At 33.9% G+C, this 17,964-nt stretch overlaps 1 protein-coding gene across 2 annotated transcripts in view; it reads right to left on the bottom strand.

Moving 5' to 3' along the window:
• Nucleotides 1-581: 581 nt before the first annotated feature.
• LOC110098301 (calmodulin-interacting protein 111) overlaps nt 582-17,964 on the bottom strand; it is a 39,254-nt gene continuing 21,871 nt past the window's right edge. The window contains exons 5-12 of one of the 2 annotated variants that reach the window (XM_020825080.2): nt 14,720-14,927; nt 13,211-13,698; nt 11,873-12,299; nt 8,754-8,834; nt 8,357-8,547; nt 8,044-8,186; nt 2,104-2,357; nt 582-667 (exon numbers count right to left, since the gene is read on the bottom strand). In XM_020825080.2, the coding sequence (XP_020680739.1) occupies nt 8,052-8,186; nt 8,357-8,547; nt 8,754-8,834; nt 11,873-12,299; nt 13,211-13,698; nt 14,720-14,927 (1,530 nt within the window). In that variant the 3' untranslated portion in view covers nt 582-667; nt 2,104-2,357; nt 8,044-8,051. Of the gene's footprint in view, nt 668-1,096; nt 1,263-2,103; nt 2,358-8,043; nt 8,187-8,356; nt 8,548-8,753; nt 8,835-11,872; nt 12,300-13,210; nt 13,699-14,719; nt 14,928-17,964 lie in introns of those variants that run through there. The other variant, XM_020825081.2, reaches the window with a different exon arrangement.

Here is a 17,964-nt window from a genome sequence, read left to right as displayed (position 1 = left end):
TATTTTAAATGAGATAACATAATTTTTTCTATATTTGTTAATGTCTTTAAGAATTTAAAAAAATAAATAACATAATTAATTTTAATATAAAGACAATTTAATCTTTTATGTCTAAGACGTTAAAACTAATAACACAATCAAATAATTTATATATGTTTTTAGGTTCATGCAAGCATACCAAACGCTATAACTGCAGAAACTGAATGATGGTAAAACTTATAAAAATCCACAGAAAGCTGGACAGTTAAACACAAAACAGATAGCATCTACAAGAGATAAAGCCGTTGAACATAAGATTAGTTAAATTCTTTGATTATGCTGATAAAGGTTTACAATGAAGAATATGGAAAGCCAGATACAGCAAAGCCAGACAAAGAAAGATGAAGAAAAACAATAAAATTATTCAGATTATAGACATACAAACCATTGAAATAAAACTTAGACTGGAAGTAAAATGCAATTGAGATAATCAATTTTTATTTTAGCTGGAGAATGATCAGGGTGCTTGGGAAACAATAATCGAGACAGGAATCACTTGTCAAAAAAGACAAATTAGCACAGAGCACCATTAATCTTAATGAAGCTGCCCATTGAGAGCTACTTTCCTTCAATTTGGAGATAATTTAAATTCAACTCATCGCATCTTAGGCGTCCCCTCATTTCTTATCTGCAAGAAGAACGGTAAATTAATTCTTTTGTGATGTGGGCAATTAATCGTTGAATCGTTGAAAGAAGAGGATACAAGAAGAACATTGACAGAAATCCAATAACACAAGCTTAAAGCTTCCAAAGGAGATTACTATTCATGATATCCCCATCCTAATACAATGCTTCATATATAAGTTAGTTATAGAATATTCTGGAAAACACTAGAAAAATAGGTAAAAGATGTATTCTTAACCTAAAACTGCACTTATCTAAGATGTTCCTACATCATTTTGGCTACAGATTAGAGAATTTCAGAATCACGAAAGCCCGATTTGGATGCTATTTAGATAGCCTAAAATTTCACTAACTATGGTTTACTATAGATTGATCTACAAATATGAACAAAGTGAATAAACACTAGTGCTATCTAACCGAGTTTGCAACCAGATAACAGGGAACCAACTGGCCTTACAGTCAGAATGCCAGATAAAAATATTTAGCACTTCGGTACACAAGAAATGCATCTTTCTAAAACTATGTAGCACTTCTGCAGATTGAACAATTGTATAGGGCAGGAAAAAAATTCGTATGACATATCCCCAATTTCATTTAACCTGAAAGAAAGGGAAAAAAAATACTGAGCATAAACTGCATAAGCAAAATAGAATACGGCTTCAGTAGAAAATGAGAGACTAATGCTTCATTTGGGACATTTTTTTTATTGTTTTCTAAAATAATTTTCTAGTACAAAAATTTCTAATTAAAAAAAAAATTACACGAAAAAACTGCTTTATAAAGTAGTAAGAAAGTTGTCTCAAACGAAACCTAAATTTTTATTAATTCAGTTATCAGATAAAAAAAATGAAGAACTTGCTACCAATGAGTTATATGAGTTGTCAATTAGGTACATATACAATAGTCCTCCCACTCTTGACAATGCAGCTAATATCCTCTTGTAAAGTTTGGCCTATTGAACAAGTACTTTTTTTTTTTTTGCACATTTAGGCCACTCACACACACATCACATACACAAGACTCAAGCCCAAAACCTCTTAATTGGTAGCCTAAGCTCCCAACCAACAGACCAAAGTGAGTTGTATAAGTACTACTTTTTTTCAATCATCAAAACATTTTGTAGAACTTTTTAATTTTAACCCTATTAAAAATAAATATCAATATGGAGGGCAGAAATGTTAAATAAAGACGATAATTCAAACATTTGTTAAAATAAGTAATGAGACCGGTTCTACTTATGACGGCATGAGGGGAAATAAGTGCATGCATATATTTCACATGACTAAAAAACAATTAACAAAAAAAAACAAGGAGAAATTCTACTTTGAAGGTCAAAATTCCCCTTCTAGATGGAAAAGAAACACTAGCACAAATATGCAACTAGCTAAAAACTAAATGGTTAAAAATTCAAAATGAAACAGAAATAAGTAATAAACAGACCTTCAAAGGCTCCGGACGCCCGATAATCCTTAAGTGATTTCCCTCTAACGTCAAGGGTCTCCACCAGTAAATTCTACAGTAATATGATCAACAATCCTATCATCAAAGAGGGATTTCATACTCTGGATAGCAACCTCCTCTTCTCTTGTAAAGGAGCAAATTGAGATAACCTCATGTATTGCAAAACTCCCTTTGTCAGATCTGTCGACTTGACCATCTCTAAAAGTTAGGTCCACTTGAAAAGTCAAATTGACCTGAAAGAGGGAAATTGATAATCTTAATCAATAAATAATTTTGATGTTAATGCTTTACAACAGACCACTGAAAAGAGAAGAAAATAGAAGAAAAAAGCAAAGGAAAAGTTAGAATTAGAAATAAAATTCAAGGTGCCAACAAGATGAAATGATAATTTAAGTTATACCGTAAATTAGCATAAAACCCTATCATTTTCACACAGATTGCAACTACGTTTGACATGCTAGAGTAAGTTTCCTCGTTTCTTATGTCTATTCAGTGTGTAGGTCCATGCTAGCATATAAAGTTGATATATTTGGGATACAAATGCCATTGTTAACCCTTAAAAATTTCATCGACGTCACAGGTATTCAAGATCCCGACGATGTTAGATTTCATATAGCAAGACCTATGATATAAGATCCTACTAGTAGCTGATGTCAAAAAACCATTAAATGCAGCTTGGTCATTTAACGCTACCATTGGCAGTTCTATTAGTAAAATACAAGATTGGGATCTACGTTAAAAAATCAGGTACATATTTGTGACAAATAAAAAAGTTATTAGCAATGTCAAATATGGACCTACACAAAGATTAAAAAGTTTTTAATATAAAAAACAAGACCGCTTAGTTTAGGAAAATAATATATCACCTCATAGCCTAAACTAGTATATGAATAAAACCACTAGATTCATAGCATGAGTAATTTCACTTTCCCTGCGGTCTTCCCCGAGAACCTAGGTCATTACCCATAGGTGATATATTGTTATGCCCTCGCACCACTAGATTCATAGCATAATGGCTAGACTATCGATATGCTCTCGCACCATTCTTCCTCCATTGGAAGGATTGTCTTGTTCAACCTACCGTTCTTTTACATGACTCTTTGTAATTTGATATGGAGCGCGCTGATGATATATCTTAAGTATTTGTTGATCTATTTGTAGAATTTGGATAAATGACCTCTGTCATCCCAGGTATGGATGATTACTCTTAACAAGCTTTTTGGTTAATTGGTGTCATGCTTTGCTAGCAGCCAACCTTCTTTCTTGCAACAGCAACACCTCCTTGGTTCTTGTAGTACTAACTAGGATGCACAAGACTTTCAAAAAAATTACAAAAAATGCTTTGGTCAACACGTAAGATCTAGTTTTTACACATTATATTTATGCCTAGATTCATATTCATATTTGAGGAACATTCAGTTACTCGGATTATCTGTCATACTTCTTGAATGAGTAAAGCACGAAATAGTCCCCCGACTATTGCTCAAATTAGTCTCAGAGATCTAGTTTTTACACATTATATTTATGCCTAGATTCATATTCATATTTGAGGAGCATTCAGTTACTCGGATTATCTTTCATACTTCTTGAATGAGTAAAGCACGAAATAGTCCCCCGACTATTGCTCAAATTAGTCTCAGAGTTTCTTATTGCCCAAATTTGGTCCTTCAACTATTAAAAATTATCTAATTTAGTCCCTAGGTTAAATTTGTCGTTTAACTTAATAGAAAAAGCGGGAGAGCTTCGCTTCTTTCCAAACATTTAAATAAAATTACTTGTTACATGCTCACTTACCTTCCCGCTATAAGCCCTGGAGATCAAATTTTGCGAGGAAGAAGCTACGAACAAGGCGACGTAAGCGAGCAAGGCAACACAAGCGAGCAAGCCATGAGCGAGATGCGTTGCGGTGTGCTTTGATTCGTATTTTGGATTCATGTGCGGCTGCGAGCCGGACAAAGTCGAATAGCAATGAACAACTGGAGAAAAGGAAAAGCAAACCTGTGGATATAGAAAGACCGTAGAACAAGCATTGCCAGAGAAATATAACAAAGGAACAAATTAATTTAGTTTAACTACTACTACTACAACAACTATAACAGCAACAACAACAACAAGCCTTTGTCCCACTATGTGGGGTCGGCTACATGCATGGTTTAAAATTGTGCAATATGAGGATCGCCTTTGCGCAATTCCAATAAAAAACAAATCAACTTCGAGTTTTTTTTATAAGGCTAGCGCCTCAACTTGGTTGAGGCCCGCCTCACCTCACTGGCATGAGGCTTACGCCTCACGCTATATATATTAAAATTTACATAAATCTTAAAGTAAATGCCCGACATTGGACTTTATAAGCAAGGAGAAAGGGGAGAGAGCAGTTCATCATAATGATGATTCAAATGAAGAACCCCTTAGTGATGACAGTGCTAATGACTTATGAGTTCTTATGTGATATGTCATTACTATTTATTTTTGGAAATTTGAATTATATGTTAATGAAAAGAATACTGGGATTTGTAAAAGATAGAATTTTGAGTTGAACTATATTTCATGTTGTCTTATTATTGTAATATTTTGATTTCACTTCATATCTTATGTTTTTTTATGTTTTATATAATTCACTCAGTAGTACATAAAAAATTTATCATTTTATGTTTACGCAATCTTTTGATTTTGAGGCTTACGCCTCAAAACGCCTTGAGGCTTACGCCTCACCTCACGAATGAAAAACGGCTCAATACCCGAATACGCAATTTTAAACATTGGCTACATGAATCATTTTTCTCCATTGAGTCCTGTTAAAAGTCAAATTCTCGTTTAAATCTAATAAAGAAAGATCATTTCTAATATTTACTAACCAAGTCTTTTTAGGTATACCTCTATCTTTTCTTAATATAAGTCAAATCCAATACCTCTACTTTTCTAACCGAGTCATTGGAAGGCCGTCATTTTATGTGACCAAACCATCTAAGGCGGGTCTACCTAATCTTATCTTCTACTGGAGCTACTCCAACCTTTTCACGTATATGCTCATTTCGTATCCTATCTCGAATGGTAAATCCCCTCATCCACCTGAGCATCCTCTTCTCTGCAACACTTAACTTAGTATTATGCTTCTATTTTAATGGCCAACATTCTACATCATAAAAGCATTGTAGGTCTCACCACCATCTTATAGAATTTTCCCTTAAGTTTGAAGAGGACTTTTCTATCACACAAGCAAATTAAATTAGTTTAACTATTTTAATTAAAATTAATTAATATAAAGTAATTAAAAAATAATTAATTGATAACTAACTTAGATTTTAATTATATTGTTAATAATAATTAATTAATAATGATAATTCAAATTAATAATTAATAATTAACTCACAAATAACTAAAAATATAATCAAAATTAAAATTAATAAGTTATTTCATAATTAAATTATTTTATAATTATATTATTTTTATAATTGTAATTTATTGACAAAAATTTAAATTAGAATTAATAAGTAACTCCTACTTAAAATGTAAATTAAAATTAATACAAAAAGTAAATTTGCTTTGTTAATGAACTAAATGATATGAAATTGACTTATGATATTTTTATTATATTTAAATAATATAAATTTTTAATTTATATTATGTTAGATTTTGCTTTAAAATAAGTTTTTTCCTTATTTATTCACCCTTATGATGCAGTAAATTAAATAGGTACTATAATTTATTAATTGATAAAATTGAGCAATATAATCTCATATCCACTTGTAGTATCTAAAATACTCTTCATATTTAACTTTGGAGTTAACTTTAAATCTTATTTTATGCTTTGGGACTAAATTGACTCTATTTTTAATAGTTGAGGGACTAAATTAGAGCAATGAGAAACTATAGAACTAAACTGGACATTTATCAATAATTGAGGGACTATTTTGAGCTTTTACTCCATGAATAAATGATATGCCATTACCATGCAACTTATGAGAGCATCCTCTACCTAGAAGCGCATATGTCTTTCTTCTTCGCTTCGCCTCTCATTACTAACCTTCATTCCTATGTTTGATGTCCTTTTTTTAACTTAATAGTAGGTGGAAAGGTGGCCGAGTAATTACATAAGAGACTATTCAACCACCAGTGGTCAAAGACCTCAATAAAGGTTTCCACAAACCGATAGCAATGGAAGTACCCTACTTGTTTATGAATTATTTCTTTCATCCATTTGACCTTTTTTCCTACGTTTGATGTCCTTTTTTTAACTTAATAGTAGATGGAAAGGTGGCCGAGTAATTACATAAGAGAATATTCATTCTCCCACCAAAGGATGAATCAAGTAACCCTATGCAGGTTACAAGAATGCCCCTTCACCAGAACAAAAGCGTGTACATTTCCAACATAGTGAACATGTTCATGCTTTTGTAATTACGGAAGTCCCATACTCATCAACTACAAACCCTGGAGGAGATACTGTTTGAATCTTTTAGGATGCCTGCAGGTATGAGGCATAGTCCTTTTAATGGTTATATGATAGGTACGTCAAGCATACATATACCTTATCCCATCTTTCCTGATGTGGAAACATCTTTTATGGAACCAAGCTTCCTCATGGACCCCTTTCATCTTTTTGGCTAGGTGAAATGTTGGAATCACTACCCCCTCGTAGTGTATGATGCACCACGTACATCACAGCATCTCTTGAGTTAGCTGCAGTATCCAAAACCTCTTTCTAGTAGCCCCTAACATGTATAGAATTGAGCTCAAGTAGAACCTTTTTCATTGCTCCCTTCTGTTTTTCATTTTATTTCTTATTTCTTAAGAATAATATTTCACTTCTCTCTTTTCATATAATGCTAGAATGAGTGGACTACTAACCTGAGATATATTTTTGGTGTACATCATTCATAGATCCAATAAATAGGAAAATGCATGACCAAAATATGATCCTTCAGGATTTGACTTCAGCTAAAATCGACATCGCCCAAGTCATCTGATCACTTTACAGTGAATGCCAATACCAGCCTAGGCTTTTTGGCACATATCGGTTTGGAGGTTAATGATTTAAGATATTGGGAAGGATTATGTCGAGAAATTAAATTTTTATTTTGTCAGTTAAAATCTCTCTCTATTGTACGAACAAGAATTTTATTGTCCAATCTCCATGAATAGATCAGGATCCGTCAAAGAGATTGCTAACATGGCTCATGATGAAATTAAAAAGAGTGTTGAAGCCATGAAACAACATAGCCATAAATCAACCAGCCTGACAACCAAAGACTGAGAACCTCTCCTCAAACATAAAGAATCTTTCAAAGGTGATAAGAGATTTGATATCCTAATAAATGGATCTTCAAGTAACATAAAAGATAGGTTTGAGAAACCGAAAGAGACAACATCGCTATCAAATTCATGATTGTGATATTAGATGTTGAGGCCGCACTGACTCGGTTTGCGGAAGAGGTACAAACCACTAAAGTGAGCACCAAAATCTTATTGAGGTTTACAAGTACAATTACCTTGATGTACACTTTCTTTTTTTTTTCTTGGTCATAAGTTTAGAACTTGTACACTTTTGTGTAAACATATTATATATATATATATATATATATATATATATATATATATCCACTTGTCTCATTTCTTTACTTCTTTTATGACCATTAATTGGCCTTGTGCACAACTGTGTGTCTAAGTGCATATGTGTGTACACATATTTGGAAATATTTGGAAAGAGAAGCAACTTTAGCGATAAGATGTCAAAGAGATGCTAGTTCTAAGAACATCAAATTCCCTTACCATACAAGACTAACTAAAACGCCAGTACGTGGTTGTAAACATATTCCGACATTAAGCAAATAAAAATGTACAACTTTATATATAGATAATTTAAATATGGTCATGGACAATATGATGTTAAACAGGATTGACAAATCAAATATTTGATACCATTCAGCTCAGGTAGATCCACCATCAACAAGCCTCCGAAACTGCTCTGCAAGTTCCTGATAAAAAATAACTTCTGAAGGATATACCCTTCTTATTCCAATCCTGAAATGTTCCATGGATACTTCAGATATTTCCAAGTTTTCCTGTTAAAAAGAAGATAAATTATGGTTGGATGGTATAAAATGAAGAAAATGTTGATATGACTGGATTGCAAATTGTTATCAATTAGTTCATCTTTCCCGTCAAAATAATGTGATGCTGAACAATTTCCAAAAAGAGAAGTAGCAAAACAATGAGAAAAAAGGAAGCATACTTCTAGTGCTGCAACAGCTGCCTCTCGGCACACAAGCTTTATATCTGCTCCAGTATATCCTGGAGTAAGGCGAGCAAGCTCCGATAGGTTGACATCAGAACTGTAAGGCACATGACGTGTATGTATCCGAAAAATATCTTCCCTATCCAATTCATTTGGTGGTTGAACATCCAAAATCCTGTCAAATCGTCCTGCTCAGATCAAGATTAATGAATCAGCAAGTAAGCTTAACAACATGACATCCAGGATGACTGAAATGCAAAGTTAATGTCAGTTTTAGATTCAGCGGCCAGCTGTGAAGTAGTAATATCATCAATTCAAATTCAGAAAAAAGGAAAAGGCCCTTTCAAGAAGAGATAAAATACATCAACAGAATGCTTGAAGTTTACGGCAGAACCTGGTCGTAGAAGTGCAGCATCTATCTTGTCAGGACGATTAGTAGCTGCAATAACAGTAACTCTGACTCTCTGGTCAAGACCTGATAAAAAATGTTGTAAAAATCATAAAAAGTTAAAAATTAGAAGTTACAAATAATTGTTGAAGTTCAAAAAATAAAAAATGCATCACTACTCCTTAAAACAGTTTTGTACACGCGAGAGAAAAGGTTGAGCAAAAAAGACTTAATTTGCTTGAAATATAAAAGCTGAAAATTGATGTTTGATGCTCGAAAATACAAACTTTTTTGGATGATAATAGGAAACAGTTTCAACTTAATAAACTTCAACAGCAATCTTATATTCAAATGACCAACCATTAGGATCTTGTAACTCGCAAAAATAATTTTTGAGCTACCTAAAAAAATATAGCTTGATTTAGTACATAACGGGTAAAAGTTTCCTTTCTGGTTAATATAAATTGTCAGAATCTGCTATTTAGTTCAATTCCATAAATTGTAATGAAGAATGGTGAGACAGAAGCACAAGTTGGGAGGATAATAAATGGTAAGTGCATGATAACAGTCATAGAATTACAGGGTTTTTAATCGAGTCCCCAAGCATGTGGAAAGTTGACAAGTGTGTGAGTTAACTTAGCATATACCTAATTAGAAGGCAAAAGTTTAATAGATAGCATGAATGACGTGGTTAGGAGGCATAGGAGGAATCGTCCTGTTGTCTTAGAGCTTCATGAATTCTTCTTACTCAACATGTTTTGGAGGCACTGGCGCTCCAAATTTCTTTCCCAGTATTTACCACTGATCTGATTTGATTATGAACATTATTTTAATCCCGAAATGGGCATTGTGATCCCTTATTGTAAAGGGAAGAACCATGTCACAAAATCCTGATTTTTGGGGTTGGGGTGGGGATAATTCATTATTTCAAGGGTCACGTATAAGACTGCCTATCCAAGACATCCAATCAGTCTCTCTATGGGATGTTAAGACCAGATCAAAAACAGTCAGCACTGTTCATCAAAATGTCATAAATGAGCGGACCTATAGGTTTGGCCAATGGCCCAATGTTGATTCCTCTCATGATTGGGGTAATAAGGCAATTCAAGCTTATGATTGTGATGTGAAACCACATATGGTGAATTAAGAATTGCACTTAAGAAATTAATAGAAGCAATGACTTTTAGCTTGCTATCAAAACTCTTTGTTTACTCAAGTTGAGTTTAAGAATAAGATATAGGTAGATTAGGCAATGACAATAAATTACATGTGGAGAGTTGAGCAGCCTCACAAAATAACACCAAAATTGAAATAATGCAAATAGTTAGAAATAATCAAAAGCCCCAAATTTAATATCTAGATCATTCACCTTGAAGTCCTTCGCTCATTCTGAAAGTGGTGGCTAGCGGAGAAAAATTGTAAGTAGACTTAGCGATGCCACTAATAGACGTGATCTTGAGAGGACTCGTCGCCAGGAAGGAAGCCGGGTTCGGAGGAGCGGGTGGACGGCCGTCAATGATCCACTCGGAGTCTGGACGTTATTTGTCAATGACGTCAATGAGAGTCGGTAGGATCCGATCCAAGTAGGCCCCAACGGTATCGTCGTCGGAGTCAAATCCCGCGTTGAAAAACGGTGATCGTTGGATGTCGAGGTTGCCGTGAGCGTCAAACACAAGTCCCCATTCTAGCTCCGGATCCGCCATGCATTATTGCCCGGAATTAAGGTAGCGTCCGAGGAGAATAGGGGAAGGGGAAGGCTGTGGGTTGGAGTAGAGAGGGTGACTGGCGGGAAAGATAGGAAGAGTCGGCTAGGTTGGAGAGGCTAGGAAAAATCTCAGCAAGCTGAAATTATTTCAGGTTGTATTACATGGGAGGGAATAATTTGAGATTTCAAATTAATTCTAAAAGGAGAGGAGGCGGTAATGACACCTCGAGGCTGATTTTGTGGAGTTTGTGAATTAATTGGGAGAGAGAAAAATTAAAGAGGAGGTGGCCGACCCCAGTGAGAGTATAGAGGGAGCAATCAGATTTCTCATGTGGCTTCTCCTGAGGAAATCACGGGATCATTAAATCTGACATGTGAATATCAGATTTAATGTTAAAAAAAGGATTACCTAAAAGGGCTTGCTGCTAATCCCATTGGCAGTCATCCGTTACTTGAAAAGAATTAACACAGGCCAAGCGTACATAAGCAAAATAATGCCCTCAGGGGCAAACTAGGAAAACTAAAATACATATGAAATAAGCTGTAAATAAATCAGAAATAGAGGCTCTGGATCGTAGCCGTCGATCTGCGCCGCCGGCGATGATACACGTGTCGAAATCTGATGTCCCCATCAGATTGTCTGTCAAATACTACTCCAACAACAACAACAAAAAACATTTGTCCCACTATGTGAGATCGGCTACATGAATACTTTTTCTCCATTGTGTCCTATTAAAAGTCAAACTCTTATTTAAATCTAAGAAAAAAAGAGATCATTTTTAATACTTTCTAACTAAGTCTTTTTAGGTCTACCTCTACCTTAACATAGTCTAGATCTAATACATTTACTCTCTTAACAGATTCATCGGAAGTCCGACGATTTATATAACCAAACCATCTAAGGCGACTCTCTCTAATCTTACTGCCATTAGAGCTACTCTAACATTTTTCACGTATATACTCGTTTTACATTCTGTCTCAAAGCATAAAGCCACTCATCCGCCAATGCATCATAATCTCTGCAACACTTAATTTTAAGTTTCTCTTTTAATGGCCAATACTTAGCACCATAAAGCATGATAGGTCTCACCACCATCTTATAAAAAAATTATAAAACAAATTAACATAACCCAATTCAAGCTCCAGTCATGGGTTTTTGTATGTTAAAATTTATACATAAGAGCAAGGCATTAGCTTAATGTCATCAATGAGAACTTGACTTGATTGACATGATGCTTGCAGTCTGAAGTTGACTTGATTGACAAATTAGAAGACTGACAAACAATTGCTGCCAGTTTAAAGGAACAAGGTTTAAATGCTCATCAACATGTATTTTTTTATATATTACCGAACCAGCTGGACATATTAACAAATGCGTTGCCAATTTATGCAAAACTTCAGGTAAAAATGTGCAACATACCATCCATTTCTACCAGCAGTTGGCTCAGAACCCTGTCAGCAACAGAAGTACCATCATTTTCTGCTCCACGAGTTACTGCTAGGCCATCTATTTCATCAAAGAATATAATTGCAGGAGCGTTCACCCTTGCTTTTGCAAAAATTGATCTCACAGCCTTCTCAGACTCCCCAACCCATTTGCTAAAAAGTTCAGGCCCCTTGACTGCAAGGAAGTTTAGCTTTGCTTCTGCAGCTACTGCTCGGGCCATCATGGTCTTGCTACAACCAGGAGGACCAATCATTAATAATCCCCTAGGAGGTTGAACCCCAATACGTTTGAAAGCCTCTGGATGTACTTGTGGCCATTGAACTGCTTCAATCAACTGCCTTTTTACTTCTCTTTGGCCACCAACGTCCTCCCAACTAACTTTAGGAAGCTCAAGCATTACCTAAAAATAGTGAAAAACGAAATGTTCTACAATTCAGTGGACATTCAGCAAGTCATCCCCATATAACTTTTATTAATAAAAAGGTGAATAAACATAAAAATAAATGATCATAGCATCAGCTCGTTGTTATTTGATATATTAGGGGTTGTCAATTGATTCCAAAAGAGCAATCCATGTGCTCTTTCTTTCATTTCTTATATACGAAACCATGAGAAATGTATTTCCTTTCAAGCAATGCATCCGTGGCCTCGAATTTTTCCTATCTATCACCCCTGTTGGTCCCTCTCAATCCAATGGCTCTTCGATTCTTACAAGAGAGGCTGCAAAAGTTCCAGGTAAGAAAATTAGGGCCACAGATTCATCGCTTACAAGAAAATACCTCTCCCACAAATTCCTATACAAGAAAGAAAAGAAAGTGCCCATGAATTGCTCTCTCTTGACATCAATTGGTAAGACCTAAATAGATCAAATGGCCACGCAGACAACTACTGGGATTACTTACTTTTATGTTTGTTATTGTAATTATTTAAATGAGAATTTGACTCTTAATAGGACACAATAAAGAAAAAGGATTCAAGTAGCTGATCCCACGTTAAAAACTTCTTGTTGTTATTGTAATTATTTATTTTCTTTTTCTTCTACATAGCTTTCAGTATAAAGACTCATTGAAAGAATGAACAAACTAGACTTTCCTAATCACCTACTCTTTTCTAAGATTACCAAAGAATTATAGATCAATGACAATTTTCAAATTGCTCATTAATTTGAAAATTGACATCACAATCTGTAACTGGCTTTCAATAAAGAGATTGATATGCATTGATGTTAATTAGTAGGCCAATAGAAACTAGCTAAGCTTAGTTGACACAAGAAAGCAAGTTTTTGAATCATATATTCATGCAAACTAGTACCTCACGCATAGCACTAGGCCTCACTTTCATCTTTGCGACTTCAAAATCTTCAGCATTTACTTTTAACAAAATATTTTGTCCCTCTCCATCAGAACCACGTGAACAGCACAGTCTATTACTTTCAGTAAAATTTAGAGAATTATCCTGCCAAACTGGCATTGGTGACACAGTCAATTCTGATAAGAATGATGATAAAGAATTCAAATCATCATTATATGATGCCTTCCCAATTTCTTGGATATTAGGAGCTTGATTATCCTTATCAACCGCACCAGTTTTGGAATGTGAGCACTTAAAAAGCTTCTCAAATTTAATAAGGCGACGAAGGGCAGTCATTGCAGCTTCATTGCATAGGGCAGCTAAATCAGCACCAACAAAACCATGTGTTTCAAAAGCCAATGACTCAATCTCACTGTTACTTAGTGAATGATCCATGTGGTTAAGAAGAGTATGCAATATATCTAACCGCTGAACTGGAGACGGCACTCCTGAAAGTAGATACCGCAATGAATTTAAACAGATTCAAATCAATGAAACAATAAGTTCACCTTCATTTCTCTGTGATGGAAGTACCAGATAGAAAATAACACATTAGAAAAGCACTTTTTACCTAACTATCAGGAGATTTCAGGATATTTCCCTATTTATTTCCTACCTCTAGTATTAACTCTATCATATAGGCACTCCAAGTAGTTAATAAGAGACAAGAAAGTTTTCCCCTTTAACACTACGCAAAATCACCATTTTGGTACAGATTATGTGCAAGGTCGATGGCATCATTGTATTTATGTTTTGCGGGATCAGCAAGAGCAAAATCCACTGTCTTTAAAAAGCTCCGAAGCATGGGCAATTTTGGTATTACATTGTAGTTTTAATGAATACTAAATTTTTTAAATATAAACGTAACTCGAGAAAATATAAAATTCAAATAAAGAAAAGGCAAAACACCGTTCAAAAATTTGCTACAGAAAGTACCGATGAGGTCCTTTTCAATTACAATGCTGAGTGGACACTGACATTACCTCACCCAGCTATGGATTTTCTGTGGATGATTGAGACCAAAACAACATTTCCTTTGGAAAATGCTCGAACTTTGAGGAACTTGATCCCATCCAATCCATGTGGAATCCATAACAGGGAAATAGACAGTGGCGCTTCTAATTATCATGGTATTTGAAGAAAATCTGCATCCCTATATGCATACAGCTAGCTTCATGCAAGAAGACAGAAAATGGGGAAAACTATACTTAAAAAAGGGAGACACTGACATTTTTTTTTTAGAGACACTGACATTTATTATATCAGATCTGCAATAAATATGATATACTAATCATAGAGCTAAAAACAAAATTATTGTATCTTAAACTAATCAAGCTCTTTGATTAAGCCTGGAGAGCAATTATTCTCCATTTCTACCAGTTAATAAGGTTCAGCTTCACAAAAAATGTGAGCTTTAAAAAAATAGTAATATTAATAACAGCTTATAGGACAAGGATCATCTGTCCATACCTATTTCAATTTCTCGATCTAATCTGCCAGGTCGTCTCAGGGCAGGATCAATGCTGTCAGGTCGATTTGTAGCAGCAATTACAAGAATTCCATTTGATCTTTTGATATCATCCATCAGTTTTAGCAGAGTTGCAACCATTCTAATAGACAACTCTTCCCCTCCACCCATCCGTGATGGAGCAATGGCATCCAGCTCATCAATAAAGACCTTTTAAGGAATATCCAAACTTCTGTCAAATAGTGACGGTCTCAAGTAGATAATAAAATAAAACATTTTGGGCAAAACGCTGAGATATAAAAGTTCTTGTGTTGTAGAATAATAATAACTTCCATCCAAAAATGTTCATGAATAAAATAAAAATATTTAAGAAATAAATCCTCAATAATATTCTATAGAAACCTATAATCTTGGATTGACAAGCTATTTCTCATTACCTAGTGGAAATGAAAATGAAAAAAAAATACTCTACACGGTTGAGTAACTATACTATGTTAATAAGTTTAGTTAGGCAGGAAACCCATCAATATATAGGTAGCTAAGTTACCAACTCGAGAAGCCACCCACCCCTTAAAATAGATAATATCATAATTTAAACTTTTTTTAATATATAGAAGGTATTCAGTTTTCAATAAATTGTAATAAAAAAGGGAATGAGCCTATCTGCAGATAGGTTCGCCTGGAAACATCAAATAATTATAAGATGAACTAGAAAGAATGAAGCAATGTATAAGATATATAACAGGAAGTATAGATTATTATCTTTCTTGCCCTTGATAGAATAATGAAGTCAACCAAGTCTTTTGTAACTTTCTCCACCCACAAGCACAGATTTCTGTGACTAGAAAATAGTACGTAAATAGAAAACAAAGTCTAAACTTCTTAAGGTATAAAAAGGTTAGCTGAAAACAAATAACATAGAAGCCGCATATGCATCTTCTAGATAGGACAGAAGCATGCATATTGAAGAACAAAGGAAAAACGAGGCATTATTATTATCATTAGCCTAATCCCAACTATTCGGCTCAATTTTATAAATTCTCATTTTTCATTTGTTCCTACAAAGTGTTGCTCAAGGAATTAAATCTATTATGCAAATTATTCAGAACTTCTTCTATCTATGTAATATTAGGTCTACCCCTTCACTTCCTAATCCTCTAATATTAACTTTAACAACTTGTTAGGTAGGCATATTTTCTACCCTTCGTTGTACATGTCCAAACTAACTAAATTCATTTTCAATTATTCAGTTTCAGTAAATGTTGCTCCAATAGTTTCTTTGATATAATCACTCATTAATTTATCTTTCATAATTTTTTTCTCATGTCCATCATAACATTTTCATTTTTGACAAGCTCAAATAAGACATCAATGAATTTTTTACAACCCAAAATCAAATTCATACAATATCAACTTAATTAGAATTTTATAAAGTTTCTCTTAAGTCTACATGATATCATCTCATCACACAATTTTTTATTTCATTTTAATTTAGTCTAAAATATAGAAGCTAAATTCTCATTTAGATCTTCATTATTCTATATAATAAATCCAAGATATTTAAATCTATCACACATAGATATCGTTGTATCTTATAATAACATTGACTGATAATTACAAATATCACCAACTAAAATTACATATTATATACTCAATTTTTATTCTATCAATTCAAGTCTAATATCTTCAAAATATTTCATTCATTATTCTAATTTGTGGCTTATTACAATGGATGTCTCCCCAGTTAATACCTACATCAACCATAAAAAATTATACACCATATAACTTACTTTGAACACCTTTCATGATCATGTCCATAACGAATAAAATATATATATATATATATATATATATGAATTCAATGTTGATCCTAGATTTAAATATATCATAATTGAAAATTCTAGGGCAACTACACAACTATTTCTAGTACTAGTTGTCACGACCCGGCCCGGTGAGCTAGCATAGACGAGGCGGGAACGGAGGTCGGACGGTAGACTAAAATATCCAATCTCTAAACTATCACCATAACATTTGAAATAGCCACTACAACAATAAAATTTAAAACACATAAACATAATTTCATTAAGACTCATATAATAATCTTTCTTATGGCGCGCCCTATGTTGCACCGATGCGGATACGGCGACACGGATACGACACGATACGGATACGGGACACGTCAATTCTTAAAAATATAGGATACGGGTACGGTGCGAACACGGCATTATAATTTATAAATCATACATAAAAATTAAGAAAACAATCAAAGCATAATATTTGAAATTACAAAAAAAAAAAACATCATTTGTAGCCTTATAGCTTATAAAATCAAAATATAAGAAAGCATTAAATGTCTAATACAACAAAAAAAGCATAAACATAAATTATCTAGCACATGAAGTTTCAACTATTCAATAGAAGGAATGATATGATTAGCTTCTTCATTGGTTTGTCTTTGAACTTTTATATCATCTTCAATAAATATCATAACTTCTAATTCAGGCTCATGAAGTGAAAGATTAGTAATTTCTAATATTCTCATATCATCAAGAGACTCAAATCCATCTCGGAAATGAGAGAACCTTGCTCGCAGCCCCGGAAGTAAATACAACGCGTCTTTTTTTTTTAATTTTTTTTATTTTTTCAACCGACACGCGTATCGGATACGCGTGTCCTTTTGAAATTAAATAGTATTTTAATTGGATACGGCTTTGGTGTATCCGACACGTATCGGAGGTGTATCCGTATATCGGTGTATCGGATACAACACGCCTTCATAAATAGGTGTATCGGTGCAACATAGGGCGCGCCTCTCCTATGGTATACGTTTCCACCCATTCTTCTCATTATGATTAAAATAATTATACCTGAAAATTTTTAACAACTAACAGTAAGTCAATGCTTAGTAAGTAAAACATGACTCTAAACAACAATAATTCAAGACAGAATGAGTAATATGCTAGATATCACATTTCATTAAAACATATCATAAATTTTTCTTCCTATAAACATAACATTAAACATACACATAAATCATAAATCTATATCTTTCATATTCATTTTACATTCATCATATCAATATCGTAACTTTCTCATTTCATATATAGTACAACCGTCACATGAGTCACCGTCTAGTACCATAAATGTACTCCTTTATCATTTCCTTTTTCATAACCTTTACTATTTTAACATGCACGAGTACAACGTCCCTAGCTAGACCATAAGGGGGTGAGCTCCATCATTTCAA

This window comes from Dendrobium catenatum, unplaced genomic scaffold (genome assembly GCF_001605985.2).
Source record: "Dendrobium catenatum unplaced genomic scaffold, ASM160598v2 fragScaff_scaffold_1089, whole genome shotgun sequence".
NCBI classification, from domain to species: domain Eukaryota; kingdom Viridiplantae; phylum Streptophyta; class Magnoliopsida; order Asparagales; family Orchidaceae; genus Dendrobium; species Dendrobium catenatum.
The sequence above is the reverse complement of the archived record's forward strand: the minus strand, read 5'-3'. Positions and strand labels throughout refer to the sequence as shown.